The following is a 17027-nucleotide window of genomic DNA, read 5'->3' as shown; positions in this document are numbered from 1 at the left end:
TTGAATGACCTCTAAAAAAAGACTTAGAAACCACTAAAATTGGTGGTGCATTTATCAGCCTCTGGAAAAAACCTATCCAACTGACAAAACCTATATTATCAAATCAATAGTGAGCGTTAACAGCTATAAACTTTCCACATGAACAAAGGTGGAACACATGGAATGCGTTGCTAGAAAAGGTTACTAAGGAAAACGCATGACATGAGAAACAGACAAAACAAGACATTTTCGATTGTGGGACTAGAAATGAAGTCAATCATTAGACATCACTAATAATGTCTTTTGGACACTGGAACAAAATGTCAAAAACCCCAGAAAATAACCTACATACTAATGTTTACAATTAAGTAGTACATGTGATTTTTGTAATTTAACTTCTATCTCACTCTGCTTCTTAAAGTATTCACTGAAGAATCTTACCTAGGAATCTGAAGACAAATACATCTTATGGCAGGTTTGATCAACTGAAGTGTTCTTTTAAAATTATGAGCTGGACTCATCCAAAGTAAAACAAAAAAATTCTCTCATGGCTCATGCCACTCTCCGAAAGTACCAAGACAATTTCTACATCTCCTAGATCCTTTACTTTCCAATTTTACAATATTTCTTCTTGATTTGGAACCTAATCCTCCTCTTTGAAACATTCAAAATCATCTTCCATTACACATAAAAAGAATTAAAAAAAACTTCTTGTATAAAGTCCAGCCCCTTAGGGAAGTATCAGTCCACTGAATCCCACAGTGGAAAGGTTTTATCAATACTTTTATCAGTATCAGTTAAGACATGGAACAGTGAATTTGTTCGTCAAACACACCTCATGTCTTAGACGAATGGACTTATGGGTAGAATAACAGAATATAATGTGCCTGAATGTAAAATGATACACTTAGCATCTGTTCAGGAAGAATGTATCATCTCTGTTGAGGTCCAAAAGTTTAGAATTTTAATTAAGTCATGAGGTATAACTCCATGAACACAGGACCAACTTTGTAAAGGTGTCAGTATGCATGAAAAAAGTTTAACTGAAGATGGCAAGTAGCTTGAAATATGGGTAGCACATTACAGAAGCCTTTACAATAACTGATGTCAAAGCTTTCTTGCTAGTAATGAAAACACCACTTTGGATATAATTGCAGAACTAATCTGACAACTTTGCTTTCTAAAATTTTATCTGTGCTTCACAGAAAGGCAGTCTTCCCCGAATCTAACGTTTGTTTTCAGATCAACAGGTCTTAGGAACCCTGTTAGGTAGAAAACTCCACAGGGTACATTAAGATCAGATACAGCAGAGGTAGCTGGAGAAGCTCAGCAGCTAACTCCCAGTACAGACTCACCCCGTGACCGGAACAGACTTTTCCATTAGATCCAATGGGACAGCTGCTTATGTTCAAGGACTGAATTGGCAGGCACTTTTTGTCCAGACACATCATGTGAGGTCCACATGGAGCTCCATCTTCCACATAACCTAAATCTGTATCGTCATCTAAAAGAACATGAGCACCACTAGGAAAAATAAGTTTTAAGATACTATTAGTATTATGAACGGAGTCTCTTGAAAATACTAAACATGTTAGTGTAGATACTAAAAGCCTCATACCTTTCTCTCACTCAAGCATACAGACAGACTGAATAAAATTATAAAGTTTTTCTGTCCAACCACAGCATTGACAAGGTGTTCCAGTTGCCAGACTAAAAAGAAGTCTAGATAATTACTTAAATACTCAAAAAGGGCACCTTAGGCTTTGGGGGTTTTTTAACAGTCTTTGATAGGCTGTGCTTTTTTCTTCCCCTCCACCAAATACTGTGAAATATTATTGCTAGACAAAAGTTAAAAAACTAACTTCCCATGTGATGACTTTTAAATAAAAGTACTAGTGGAATCATGGAAGAGTTAAGAATCATTGTTCACTGAGGACCCACTATGTAAGAGTATTCTTAGCATGACAGCAACGTTGCCAATGACTAAAATACAAATCCAGTATGGCGCACAGTAGACTAAAACCCATTTACCTGCCCTTTAACTGAACTGTAGCTTAACATCTTATCCTGCAACAACTCTTCAGTTTTCTCCCTCTCAGGATTCACTTCCCTACAACTATTTCTCTGAGGATATAATACCCAAAAACATTATGTTTAATATATAGATCTTCAGCAATTACAGACTTCTGCGTCCCCGTCCTGAAAAATATAATGCTGAGCATTAAACTCCGACTGTGAAATTCAGCTACTGGTGAGACCAGATAGAGTAATCAGGAGGATAATCCACATTTCACCCTCTTTATATGTGGAATATTAGCCTTTTTTTTTTTTTAAATCAAAAGAAATACCACTTAGAACAATGATTTGTTGTAAGATATTAATTATCTAATCATACAAAATCATACAATTTTACATTTATGTTTCTCTTAATTCAATTAGGTTTGACAAAGCAAAATCATGTTGGAACACTGCATTATCTTTTACCTGCAGTCCACTATTCGTCCTTGATGGTAAAAAGAATTTGGGATAATTTCTCCTTGAATTTGACCAACTCGTGGAACTCTAGTAAGATTAGTACAGAGCAAAAAGCCACAGAAAACATCACTGTAAAATGAAAACATGAATCAAAAGTTACTGGAATAATATGAAGTAAACTCACAAAAAAAGAAAGACTGGCAATGATGCAGCTGATCACATTAGATAATATATTACCATAAGCTGCAAGATAGACTTTCAGAGTACAAGTCTGGAAATAAAATGTTATTTGATATAAATGACAAGAGGCAGAAATCATTCATTCTGATGCATCAGTGAATCATAGAATGTCTTGAGTTGGAAGGGACCCACAAGGACCATCAAGTCCAACTCCTGTCCCTGCACAGGACAACTGCAAAGTTCACACCATGTGTCTGAGGGTGTTGTCCAAGTGGTTATTGAATATCATCAGGCTTGGCGCTGTGACTGCCTCCCTGGGGAGCCTGTTCCAGTGATCCACCACCCTCTGGGTAAAGAACCTTTTCCTAATATCCAACAAACTTTCCCAGCACATCTGTTGACATCAATAAAAAATTTATCTGTGCTCTAAACACAATGTAGCACAATTAAGAGGAGCCACATTGTACAAAGCTTTGTCATATCAGGCTAAATTAATTTCCCGCTCTCTAAAGTTTGAATTTTTAATTGTATTCTATTTCCGTTGCAGGACAACAGACCTGTAATAACAATCATTAGCATGCAGTGTATGTGGCTGAATTTTGGTAAAGAATCTCCTTTATTTGATGTTATTTTACATGTGCAATCTTCAATAGAAGGATATCAGCTTAAAATTTCTATCTCTTACTCTAGTTGTCCTAAGTCATAGAAGCAGCTGGAAGAATGATGAAAACTGTATTTATTAAAATTGCAAAACATTTACATGGCCCTTCAGCTAAACCATTTTTCTGCATCTCTCTACTGACCAAGAAAAGCTTTTAATCAAATGAGGTTTTTAATGTACATATGAGAACAACACTATTCTCATCTAAACATAAAAAAAACAATTAAACAAATTCTTTGCTTATCACAGAATGGTAGGGCTTGGAAGGGACCTCTGGAGATCATCATCTTGTCCAACCCCCCTGCTTGAGCAGGCACACCTAGAGCAGGAGGGGCACAGGAGCACATCCAGGAGGGTTTTGAATGTCTCCAGGGAAGGAGACTCCACAACCTCCCTGGGCAGCCAGTGCCACTACTCTGGCACTCTCACAGTAAAGGCTGTTTTTCTTATAATGAGGTAGAACTTCCTATGTTCCAACTTGAGCCCATTGCCACCTGTCCAGTCATTGGGCACCACTGAAAAGAAGCTAGTCCCATCGTCCTGACACCCACCCTTTAGAAATTTATACGTATTGATGAAATCCCCCTCAGTCTTCTCTTCCCTGTGCTGAACAAACCCAAGTCCCTCAGCCTTTCCTCATAAGGGAGATGCTCCAGCCCCCTGATCATGATGGTAGCTCTCCGCTGGACTTGCTCGAGCAGTTCCACATCCTTCTTAAACTGGGGGGGGCCCAAAACCGGACACAGTACCCCAGACGTGGTCTCACTAGGGCAGAGTAGAGGGGGAGGATAATATCTCTCGACCTGCTGGCCACACTCCTTTTAATGCATCCCAGGATACCATTGCCCTTCTTGGCCACAAGGGCACAGTGCTGGCTCATGGCCAGCTTGCTGTCCCACCAGCACTCCCAGGTCCTTCCCAACAGAGCCGCTTTCCTGTAGTTCAGCATCCAGCCTGTACCGGTGCATGGGGTTGTTCCTCCCCAGGTGCAGGACCTTGCACTTGCTCTTGTTGAATTTCATCAGGTTCCCCTTGGCCCAGTGCTCCAGCCTGTCCAGGTCTCATTGAATGGCAGCACAGCCTTCTGGCATATCAGCCACTCCTCCCAGCTTGGCATCATCAGCAAACTTGCTGAGGTTACACCCTATCCCATCATCCAGGTCATTGATGAATATGTTGAACAGGACTGGACCCAGCACAGACCCCTGGGGAACACCACTAGTGTCAGGCCTCCATCCAGACTCTGCTCCATTGGTCGTGACCCTCTGAGTTCTGTTGTTGAGCCAGTTCTCTATCCACCTCACTGTCCACTCATCCAACCCACACTTCCTTAGCTTGCCTGTGAGGAGGCTATGGGAGACAGCGACTTCAGTAAGGCATTTGACAAGATAGACAACATCCACTGCTCTCCCTTCATTGACCCAGCCAGTCACACCATCATAGAAGGCTATCAGGTCGGTCAGGCGTGATCTTCCCTTGGTGAATCCATGTTGACTGTTTCTGATAACCTTCTTGTCCTCTACATGCCTGGAGATGACCTCCCGGATGAACTGCTCCATCACCTTTCCGGGGATGGAGGTGAGGCTGACCGGCCTGTAGTTCCCCAGGTCCTCCTTCTTGCCCTTTTTGAAGATGGGAGTGACATTTGCTGTCCTCCAGTCCTCGGGCACCTCTCCTGTCCTCCATGACCTTTCAAAGATGATGGAGAGTGGCTCAGCAAGAACATCCACCAGCTCCCTCATCACGCACAGGTGCATCCCATCGGGGCCCATGGATTTGCGAGGATCCAGTTTGCCTAGGTGATCTCTGACCCAGCCTTTCTCAACTGATGGTAAGCCTGCCTTTCTCCAGATTTGTCCTCTCTTTTCTAGGGGCTGAGATGCCTGAGGGCCAGCCTTAGCAGTAAAGACTGAGGCAAAGAAGGCATTCAGCAACTCCACCTTCTCTGCATCCTGCGTTACCAGGGCCCCTTCCTTGCTCAGGAGTGGGCCCACTGTATCCCCAGTCTTCCTTTTGCTGCTGATGTATTTAAAGAAGCCCTTCTTGTTATCTTTGACATGCATTGCCAGATTTAATTCCAAGTGTGCCTTAGCCTTCCTTGTCGCATCTCTGCACACCCTGACAACATTCCTATGTTCTTCCCAAGTGCCCAGTCCCTTTTTCCACATGCTGTGAACCTTCTTTTTCCATTTGACTTTCTCTAGAAGTTCTTTGATCATCCACGCAGGTCTCCTGGCTCCTCTGCCTGACTTCTTTCTCCTGGGGATGCACCAATCTTGAGCTCAGAGGAAGTGGTCCTTGAATACCGTCCAGCTCTCTTGGACCCCCCCGGCCTTCCAGTGCCCTAGACCATGGGATTCCTCCTACCAGGGCTTTGGAGAGGCCAAAGTTGGCCCTCTTGAAGTCCAGGGTTGTAAACGGACTCATAGCCCTGCTTCTACCTCGCGGTATCCCAAACTCGACCATCTCATGGTCACTGCAGCCAAGGCTACCTCCAACTCTCACATCCTCAACCAGCCCTTCCTTGTTTGTTAGGATAAGGTTGAGCAGCACATCTCGCCTTGTTGGCTCTTCCACCACTTGCATCAAAAAGTTGTCCTCGATGCTCTGCAGGAACCTTCTGGATTGTGCATGGCTCGCCGTGTTGCTTTTCCAGCAAATATCAGAGTGGTTGAAGTCCCCCAGGAGAACCTGGGCCTGCGATTGTGAGGCTACTTCTAGCTGTCTGTAGAAGGCTTCATCGGCTTCCTCTTCTTGATCAGGTGGCCTCTAGCAAACACCCACAACAGTGTCACCCATATTTGGCCGTCCCTTAATTTTTACCCACAAGTTCTCAACCTGTTCTCCTTCCACTCCAAGGAAAAGCTCGATACATTCCAGTTGCTCCGTCACATAAAGAGCAACTCCCCCACCTCGCCTTGCTGGTCTGCCCTATCTGAAAAGTGAATCAAGTAATTAAAAAAAAAAAGCCACGACAAACATCAGGTAGTCAAAGAAGGAAAACACTATTCAAATACTGAAATTTTTATATGCGTACTTAAACATTACAAAGCAGTAAGTAATTTAGGAAAAAATTAAGTCTATCTACTAATGATCATTAACTTGAAATGTAAATTTAGTCTAATATTCATCTAGTAACGATCACATGCAAATGAATCAGCCATTTTCTATACAGTATCCAATGTCCAATGGTCCTCTCTGGTCAAAGTAACAGTTGGAACAAACTTAAAACAGCATAATCTGGTATCAGTCCCAGAGCAAGCGGAAATAGTGTATTTGCAGCCTAATTTTTCCCTACCAAATCTGAGGTGTTTGTATATTATGAACTTGTGACTTTTTGCTGCCTTGTCCCCCAGCTCCTCTGAAAGTCATAGTAGATTCTTCTGAAAATCTGAAATTCTTTACAAATGTATTTATTGCTGAGTCACCCAGGGATTTGTCAGAATGAGCTACGGAACTTTTTTAAAGAGGCAAACCTTGTCAGAGAAAGAAGATTCAAACTAATGCAAAACAAACTGCTGAAACATTCATGAAAAAGTATTAATCTATGTAAAATACAAATAACTACTAACAATCTGAACTTACTGTTTGCTACACTGAATCCATCGGTCCCCATCCTTTCCACAGTTTCCTTTTTTTGTGCCTTCTGTATTAAGCTTTTCATAACAGAATTTGTCAGATCCTGAAGACTCTGTTGATGAAGAATGGAAAAAGGAATCTATTTTCCACTGGCAACATGACAGCTTTGAAAACCTGCGTAATGTATTGCAGCAGCTCTGTTTTTTTAATACAAAACAGAAATCTAACCACATGTGTATGTACACACATAGCATTTTCCAGTGACTACAGTGGGAACTTAGCAGACTGCACTGCAATACCTAGAGATGGCTTTTCTAAAATAATACTCAATGTTCAAAATTTGCTCTGAACTTTTAAAAAAAGCAGTCTCCACAGTGTCTGTATTGTCTTCTGCATTTGGATTTACCTGTGGTCTGATTTTGTTCACTTTGTAACAGTTGCACATAGATTTAATCTAGTTGTTTTTACTGCAATTATTCCTGATCTGTATTTCCAGGAGATCAGAAGTTTTATACATGGCATATACCGAAGCATGTGTTCTGACATCAACCCAATGTTTATTTTTCTTTTATTTTTCAGGAGTTCACAGAGAAATCAAGGTTGAATAGTCAGAGTGTAATTACTGCTTTTTAGGGGTAGAAATCTGAACTAATAGGTTTCAAACACAATTATTTACTAACAAGCCCATTTGTTTTTTTCAAAAAATCAACTGAAAAAGAAAACAAGAGAAGCACATTTATACAGGGGAAGATAAAATATTAAAGGTAAGACAGTAGTTTCAGTAAAATCATTTGTACAGAAGACAAACCAAATATTTTAACATATAATTGTGTAAGACAAACTAGTTAACAGAAATATCTACTGCCTTTAATATTATCAATAAATGTGAGGTGGTAACATAAAACTCAAAAAGGCATCAGAAGACAAAGAAAACGTTGACTCCTTCCAATTTTACATTTATATAGCATCTTCTGTATCGTACAAGACAAGTAATAAATGGTAAAACTATATCCCTCCCGTCCCATCTTCCCAAGAATGGAATGATTCTTCTGCCTCAAATAGGCAGTGTCAGCAGTGGCAGTTATGATTAGACAAAATGTGTAAGAAAATATGATGTGCTAGAGTACAGGACAGCCTGATAGTTCTGCTCTGCTAGACCTGTCTCAAAGTCATTACACAGAGCATTTATCCCCTCTCAGCTGCAAGCAACATTCATTGCAACTGGAATTCTGTTTTACTCAACACCTCTGGGCTTAAATTCATACTATGTGTATTTAAAGTCACACCAATGTACTAATTTTCCTGATTTGTAGGATGGTATAGCAAAGAGAGGCAAGGTGGAGCAGCTTTAGCATGAACCACTGCTGGGATAACAGAATTGACAATTGTCATTAAAAAACCCAAAACATACCAAAAAAAATCCACAAACCCTTCCCCCCCCGGAAACAGTAACTCGAAGTTGCCAATATTTTGTATGTTTTCTCACCCAATTCCACCACAGTCCAGCATTTGCTGCCCTACCTATGTCTGCAACCACATCACACCAGAACAATCTCACTGTCGTCAGTCCCAAAATTCACTTGGCAGTCAACCCAGTTTCTCACTACAGTCTACTCTACTGAGCAGAGAATTTTAACTTACAGTGGCAAGAACAAAAAATAAAATATTCAAAATATGAAACAAAGGCAGGAATGAACCAGAAATAAAATACATTTAAGGTAGTTCAAGTCAACCTACTAGATCCCCAGATATATTTGCACTGATTGTCTCTTGTCTTGCATTCACCATTATAGCAACGACCCTAAACAAAATACAACATGTTAGCAATGAGAACTGATCACTATTTCATTTCCTTCCCCTCCCCCAACAAATGTCTCATTTTGATTCTTCACACATGTATTGGGATGTATAATTTTCACGAATTTGGGTAGATGGAGTACACATTTTGGCCCAGATTCTCAAAGTCAGTTGGGGCCTAGTACATACTGACATTTCAGCAGGGGCTTTATACATCTTATTTATGTAGTTGTAAAGAACTTGTTAACATGGAGTGTAATAAATGATCTACATGTAGAATGTAAAGATACCAGGCAGATTTTACTCAAAGTAGAAATTTCTACTATTCATAGAGTGCACAAAGCACAAGCAACACTGATGTCCAAAAGACAAAATTTATGAAGAAATATGGAAGACAGGTTTTAAAAAAAACCAAACCAAAAGAAAAAACCCCAAACAGCTTGTATTAGGTTGATTTCTATTTGCTGATGTGCAGGGATTTTAAAACACTGCGTACCTGATTAGAATCACAGGTGTACCCATCTTGTTTATGAAGATTTGGTGGACACTGAAAAAAATTAAGAACTTTTTTTATCATGTGTACTGTAACAATACATCAAAGGATCACATACGGAATTTTCCTCGTTTTAAAAGACAATTGCATAACATATAAAGGAGGTTGATTACATAAGTAGTGCAGGAATCTTTATAGCTACAAATACAAATGAAAAAATTAATATCTTGTGCCATGAAATACAAGGTTTGATTCTAACTTTCTGCATTAAGGAGATGAGGCAAAATGAAAAGCAAAACAAATGTGTTCAGTAACAGGATACTTGGTAGCTAATACTGGGGCCATGTTTGCAATGCTGCCACTGCATTAATTTCAGTCCCACTAAGAAGGTAAGGAAGCACCTAGTTGTAGCCTACCAGTCTATTGCTTACAGAGCTGTGGGGTTTTTTTAATGATGTTAACGGTCATGTTGTCCTGGCATTGGAAACATTTTTGGTATGAACAAGTCATTAGGTCCAGAAGCCTCAGATTACTAAAGCTAGGAGCAGACCATTATCAAAGCTTTTCCTTATCAAAAATGGACCTGTGAAGCTTTGGAAATGGTATGCTGCTGCTATGGACCATATTAGCCAATACTTTGAGGGCAGCCTTTCTAGCTTAAGAAAGCCCTTCTCCCTCCCATTAAGAACGCTCCATCTACAAAATAAACGATTTACAATAAAATCTCAGCAATAGCTACTTATCCATAAGTGTGGATGTCTCAGATGATAATATAAAAGGAGTTTGCTGTTAATTCATTGGCATCTAAATAAAATTACAGCCAATGCCCAGAGAGAGAGGTGATCTATCCTGAATCTTATTTCTTTAAAGCTGAGAACCTGATGCAGTAGATGACGGCAACAGAGTTACAAAGTTCTTATATAACCCTGAAGCTAAATACTCAGTATAGAAAAGGAGCATGTATCACCTGAGGTGTCAAAGTTGCCATGAAAATGGAATATGGACAGAATGTTGACTATTTCAAAGAACTCAAGTTAAAACAACCTTTTGATTGCTGTTTATTCTTATACTTTTGAGTATTAGCCAGATGTTTTCAAGAGAAATGCATAAAATCCACAACTTTTAAAATTATCACACATGTGCACACTCTTAAGAAACATAATACTTTATACAAGTCTTATGAGGAACAGCTGAAGGAACTGGGGTTGTTTAGCCTGGAAAAGAGAAGGCTGAGGGGAGACCTTATTGCTCTCTACCTGAAAGGGGGTTGTAGCAAGGTGGGGATCGGTCTCTTCTCCCAAGCAACAAGTGATAAGACGAGAGGAAACAGCCTCAAGTTGTGCCATGGGAGATTTAGATCGGATACAGGAAAAATTTCTTCACAAAAAGGGATTGTCAAGTGCTAGAACAGGCTGCTCAGGGAAGTGCTTGAGTCACCATCCCTGGAGGTATTCAGAAGACATGTAGATGTGGTGCTTAGGGACATGGTTTAGTGGTGGACTTCGCAGTGTTAGGTTAACAGTTGGACTTGATGCTCTTAAAGGTCTTTGACAACCTAAATGATTCTATGATTCTATACTCATTTAGTTGTAATTTTCTACATTTATATTTTAAGCTATTTTATTTCATAAAAATCTTACTGTAATTACCTTTGAATCCATGCACATTTGCAGTATATTCTTAGCATGCACACTACAGACCAGGCAAAGAGTAAAGGAAGATGTCTCACATAAATACTGTATAGATACACAAAACTCCACAAGTTTTAAAAAATAAACTTACAGAAGTCATATTGAGTCCACTTAGATCAATTGGGGGGGGGGGGGGGGGGGCTTATGATAGTTTACTCTTGTGTTTAAAATTTGTTAGGATTAAAAAATAACCCCCCCAGTTATTTTGGGTATATGAGTGTGCAGTTTGTTAATCCAGATTTTCCTCTTAAATTGATATAAAAATGAGTGGAAACAAACTTCAATAGTGCAAGCAGAGAAAGCTTCTGCATACATACCTGGCCAGAATCTCCAGTGCAGAACTCTGCAATATCACATTCATTCACTGCGTATCGACAGTCGTAGCCTCGTGGGAAAAACTAGAAAATGAAGCATATAGTTCAGGACTAAGATTCTGTCTACATAAGCTGTTCCTTTTCATTCTCCATAAAACACACTTTGAACTATAACAGGCTGCCCATGACTTCCTTGGACAACTGAAAAGAACAATAGATATACTGCAGCAACACTCACAAGACATGATGTATTACAGCAGGGTCCATCACTACAATGAGCTCCATTAGAAAGAGAGCACTTCTTACAACAGTCTGCATAGCATTCCTGAAGAAAATATTAAGCAAAATTTTTAGGTTTCCATTTTAAATAGGTTTTTTCTTCACAATCTTTTCAACAAACATTATGTACCAGCAGACAAAAGAGTCAGTTCAGCATTGATAACTTAAAATTATCATCTGGAAGAATCCTTTGCAATGCTCAAATACTAAAGTAAAGGGAAAACAGTGACATATATCCTATAGCAACAAGGGGATTCATACCTTCTGAAGCCTCTTCACAGGTGTGGAATAGCCTGTGCTAAATACATGCTGCTTAGTCAAATTGCATTCAATGCAGAAAAAAAGATTTAGAAAAAGAATTATGGGTGCAATTAAATTTAAATACTAGAACCAGCACTCAAATCTGCTGGGCAGATTTTTGCAAAAAGATTATTGGAATATTTCTACAGTAGAGAAGAAAACAAGTTTACTTATTCTGTCCAAACACAGGCACCTATCTCCAAAGCATAGATAAGGAGTCTACCACTGCAGGCACGCTATCCAGGAAAAGTAAGGGGTAAGCACTTCAAAAATTGCTGGGAAACAGCTACCTCTTGCTGCTAGTATAACAGGAGTTGTTCTGAGGACACCCTGTCTTTGCACTCACACTCATTCTTATAACACAGTCCTTTAATGAAGTTCTTCCCTAACGATAGGCAAAACAAATTCAGTTCCACAACCTTTCCTCCACCCTTACCAATCACACAATTTATCTTAATGAATTTTGTAAGAAAGACTTGTGGAGCAATATATAACTCTACTTGCCATTCGGAAACCGCAATCACATTCTTCTCCTGCTTCTACATATCCATTTCCACACTCAGTGGTTTCAAAGAGCTGAAAGCAAAAAAGTCCCCCCCAAAAGTAAGAATAAAACTAGTATCAAATGACTTTTCTGTCACACATAACCCATTTCTGCAATGCTACAGAAACACGCTCTTACAGAGAATACGTATGCCATACTACTGTGATGGGGAAGGCAGCATGTTTTTCGAGTGCTGCTAGTCAGAATTGTTCAGACATGAAACTTGTACAGCTAAATCACTTGAATGCTAGCCCTCTTTAGAAGAACTAATCTCAGAAAATTATGATAAACAGGGACAATAAGATAATACTCAAGGGGTTAACATCTGAACTTCACTCTTACTCTACGGACTCCCATTTCTCTGACAATTCCTTCAAGAAACCAGTCAGCAATATGGTCTCTGGGACCTGCTCAGATGCCCATACTTGCTCATGCAATTAGCTACTGTCTATTCCAGCGTAACATGTTTGTGCATGGAAATAACAAACATTAAGAAACACTGCCAAAAGGAAGTTCTATGTCCCTTATTAGTAAGTTAGAATAACACAACCACATATAGATAGTACTAAACAGTTAATCCTAGTACCAGATATATTCTACAGTTCAGGACGATACAGATTCTATACTGGTTTCACATATCATAATTTCAATTTAAGGTGATTTCAGATATTTTTCAGTCTTGTCACAGTAAAAATTTTGCAAAAACCTTGTCTGCTTTCAATATAAGAATTCTTTTTTAAAATTCTATAAGAATATCAGGAATGTCCAATTTAACTGGGATATTAGCAACAGAAATACATTAATCACTAGAACATGGTTGAAATGAGAAGTTAAAAGTTAACAAGTTAAAACGAGAACAGAAATCTACTGCTAGATACCGGTGAAAGGTGCGAGTAAGCATGTTCTTTCTGCATGGGCTTAGCGGCGGTACAGCTGTTGAGGATCATCAATATATGAAACAAATTCACAACACAAATGATTTATAAATTTGGATGGAATTCTTTGATACTTGGTGGGGTGCAGAGGGAAGAAATCATAATGATTAATCAAAAAGAAAGAAAACATTTAAACTTTTTGCATGTGCCACGTAGGTAATCAATAGCACCTACAATTTTGGGTGCCAGAAGCAAAACTACACTGAAGCAACACCCATGTGCACTCTTCATCACTTGTAATTCAACACAATTCAGAAGACTAAAATGTCTTTTTTTTTTCTCTCTATAAGCCACTGTTACTACTATGCTTCAGTAGAAACAATAAGATCTCTTATTCTGAACCTGAAATTCAGTTCTCCAAACAGACCTGGTTATCTGACCTGTAGCCCATAAGAAAACAAAAAGGGGTCAATGGAAGAAATGCAAGAAAATAACAGAATACACTCAAATTTCCTACAGCATCAATCAGGAACCATCAAATGTTCATATATGTGTCAGAGCATAACTAAAATGTTATAATTAAGAATTACATCATGGTGACTGCTTATCCACCTAAAGATTAAACACACCATTTTCTACTTTACCTACCTACCTAAATAGGATTCAAAGCACTGTATACTTTTTCCCCCAAAACTATTTTAACTTCAAAGCTGTGAAACACTGACACAGACAACATAAAAAGATAATTCAACCATTCTCCTGGGAGCATTTTCATGGAAGTAAACCAGATTTTTATTCTGTATACAGTCAGTGTGACAATTTGTTCACATTACCTTGCTAGACAGTCATCATCAAAAAATGAAGCTCTGTTTTTCTTTCTCCCTATTTACTCTTTTCTGTAGGAACTCTTACATTCTTGTTATATAAGCAAAGACTGCTACCCTGGGAAAAGATTAAAACATTCTAACAAGCAAAATTTTTTTAGTTAATTGTGCAAGATGGTGGTCTACCTAATGATAAGCCCAGTAAACAGAGCAGCCTAATAGTCTCACGTGGTATTCAATTCTACAAGGACAGCAAGTTTGACACCATGATTAAAAAGAATATTAATACTTTGGATTGATCTTACTTTGCAAAAAGAGCCATATGGAATATTTTTATACTACTCTGCCTTAGAAGGATGTCACACTAATACTGCCTCAGAAAAAATTATGACCTTGGTAAGTATTTATGTGAAAAAAGGCAACAGATGGTACAAGGAAACAGTTATAAATTACAGAGTTTGCTAGATGTACATCTGAAATGAAATTAAATTAAATGAAGTTAACTTTGAGAACAACCACAAGCTGCTCCTGTCTCTATGAAGTAGGTATGAATTTCTAATTCCTAGTGTGGCAATTGGCATTCTTTTTAACAACCTCAGGTGAAAAGTCCAAGAATTGAGTGTATGTGGAGCATGCACTACAACCTCACTCCTGGATTTATTTTGCGCTACTTCCAGCTTAATAAGTAGTATATTAATGCTGAATGGGGATGTATCTAGCTATGAACAACCAACTGCAATATTTGTCATTATTTGAGAATGAAGAACTGATGGAAAACAAGTTGCATTCCTCTTAAGATTATTTTTAAATATTATGGGAATGAACAGTCAGCTAATGAACAATGCAAGGAATGAACAAGCAACCTCAAGAAAATATCGACAAAGAATCTGAGTAAATTTGAGAACAGATGGGTGTTAGTGAAATTATTAAGCTTTCATTTCACTGTTTTGCAGAGGTACTGACTACCAACATGTTTATTACCTTTGTTGGCCTGTTGAAAAGACAGGCACCTCCCCCACGAAGTAAAAATTCTTTGTATTCTGCAATGCTGCATTTGGAGAATTTTCTGGAATGGAATACCCTAAAATGGCAAAGAATTATCAGAGTAAATGCCCTGAAACACCAACAGTTACTGAAAGGGGGTGGAGGGGTCACAATATTTTAATGTTGTAGATCCCAGTTTCTTACAACCACTGTGTGCAACAGTATGTCAGCTCTATCTCATTCTCAAACAATAAAATCAGAACAAAAGAAAGTTTTTAAACATTTTGCATTTTTATATTTCTATTATATGGATCTACAGTATATGAAACTGTAGTCTTCTAATCTTCTTAATAAAGTGAAACCACATTATCATAATAGCTGCTATACACCCTCTTGCTTGCATGCATAATCCAGTGTTCTGTTGGGTTTGTTTTCCCTGCAGCTTCGGTTTAAAAGATGGATTACATTCCAGGTCCCCAATTTCATGCCAGTGTTTTAAAACGTTTCAATTCATCTGATCCTGTTAATACGGTTAATTTTTAAAGTAAAAGTAATTGTAGCCATAAGAACAGCTGTATAGGGTCTAAGAATCCACCTCACCCCAATGATATCTGATTTTGGCCCTGAGAATATGCCCAAGGGAAGACTAGAGAGCAGAGCACTGTACTATTTGCAGAATATTTTTCCAGCTTCCAACAATTTTCAGCTCAATGACTTCCTCAGGAAGCCTTATTTTGTCTTACTTAATAGCCTTCATTGTATTTCCTACAACTAATTTGCCCAAAATCTTTTAGTATCTACAAGATAATACAGCAAGAAGTTTCACAGCTTAACTACAGATTGGTAGAACAATTTCACCCTGGTTTTGTTGTCACCTGTTTGTTAGTTTCATTTCATGTCTCCCTAGTTCTTACACTGGAAGAAACAGTAACCCTTTGTTATGTTGTTCATGATGTTACAGATTTCTCTCACATTTCCTCATCTCCATCTTTTTCCCAGCCTGACGAAAACATACTTTATTAGTCATTTCTCACACAAACTGTCTGATACTTTCATTAGCCATGTTTTGAGATCTGGGAATGAGAACTATTCACACTGTTAAAGACAGTGGTAACCATGCCATAAGGAGGTTCTCTATTTCTTTCTTAGCAGATCACTGCTACTGAGCTGACATTTCCCCATTGAATTATTCTACATATAAAAAATGTCATCTGGCACTGATGGAGTTAAGTGGAAAGGCTTTACACTGCAGCTAATTATTCACTCATTTCATTAGTCAGTCCTTTCTCAGCCTCTGGGTAACCACCATCTGCTCCTGGCATTTTTTTTACTGTTACCTTATTTACAGAAGGGGTTTGTTCCACAACCTCTTCTACTGATATTTCCATCTGAGACTGAGACTTTCATGAGTTCACCATAGGAACGAAGCTAGTATCTATTCTGATCAAAGTCTTACTTCAAATTCCAGGAGCAAACATACTGAATAATCTTCTGTTGCATTCATATGGCAGCAGACAATTACAAGACTACAGGAAAGCCAACACAGTAATTCTACTCAAAAATTGATTTCCAAATACTGTATGAAGAAACTAAGCTCCAACTCTCTTATTTAGAACTAATTTTCTCCATGATTTTTGCAATCAAGCTTCCACAGTGAGCAAGAATTCAGACAGAAATTGATTTATAGGACTCAAACCTGTGTTTCATAAGCTATCCTTTTCTTATTAATTGCTTACAATATAGAGAAAGGAATCTTTGGCAGTGTGTCATGGCAGAGGGCAATGAAACCTGGTTTCCTCCCATACAGATGGGCTTCCACCTCAGACTTCACTGACCAAGACCATTTAGCTAAGGATTGAGGGCACTTGCTGAAAGCTTCAGGTTTCTACTTTTATTCACTGGAACAGAAGCAGAGAAATCTGTTCACTCAGCGTTCGAATTCTGAAGGGATTGGGGGAAGATAATTCAAATTTAGGAGGAAAGTAGAAATATCACTTTTCAAAACTGTATTATAACACTTTTTCAGCTGCATGTAAAAAATGTAATTGGATT

At 38.7% G+C, this 17027-nt stretch overlaps 1 protein-coding gene across 5 annotated transcripts in view; it reads right to left on the bottom strand.

Moving 5' to 3' along the window:
• ADAM23 (ADAM metallopeptidase domain 23) overlaps nt 1-17027 on the bottom strand; it is an 81873-nt gene that overhangs the window by 17447 nt on the left and 47399 nt on the right. For all 5 annotated transcript variants that reach the window (XM_075093730.1, XM_075093733.1, XM_075093729.1 and 2 more), the window contains exons 15-23: nt 14973-15072; nt 12253-12324; nt 11408-11494; nt 11173-11253; nt 9168-9218; nt 8612-8675; nt 6881-6986; nt 2464-2583; nt 1335-1503 (exon numbers count right to left, since the gene is read on the bottom strand). In XM_075093730.1, coding sequence (XP_074949831.1) covers nt 1335-1503; nt 2464-2583; nt 6881-6986; nt 8612-8675; nt 9168-9218; nt 11173-11253; nt 11408-11494; nt 12253-12324; nt 14973-15072 — 850 coding nt within the window. The remainder of the gene's footprint in view (nt 1-1334; nt 1504-2463; nt 2584-6880; nt 6987-8611; nt 8676-9167; nt 9219-11172; nt 11254-11407; nt 11495-12252; nt 12325-14972; nt 15073-17027) is intronic.

Source organism: Phalacrocorax aristotelis, chromosome 5 (assembly GCF_949628215.1).
Source record: "Phalacrocorax aristotelis chromosome 5, bGulAri2.1, whole genome shotgun sequence".
NCBI lineage: Eukaryota > Metazoa > Chordata > Aves > Suliformes > Phalacrocoracidae > Phalacrocorax > Phalacrocorax aristotelis.
This window is presented reverse-complemented; position numbering and strand designations above follow the sequence as displayed.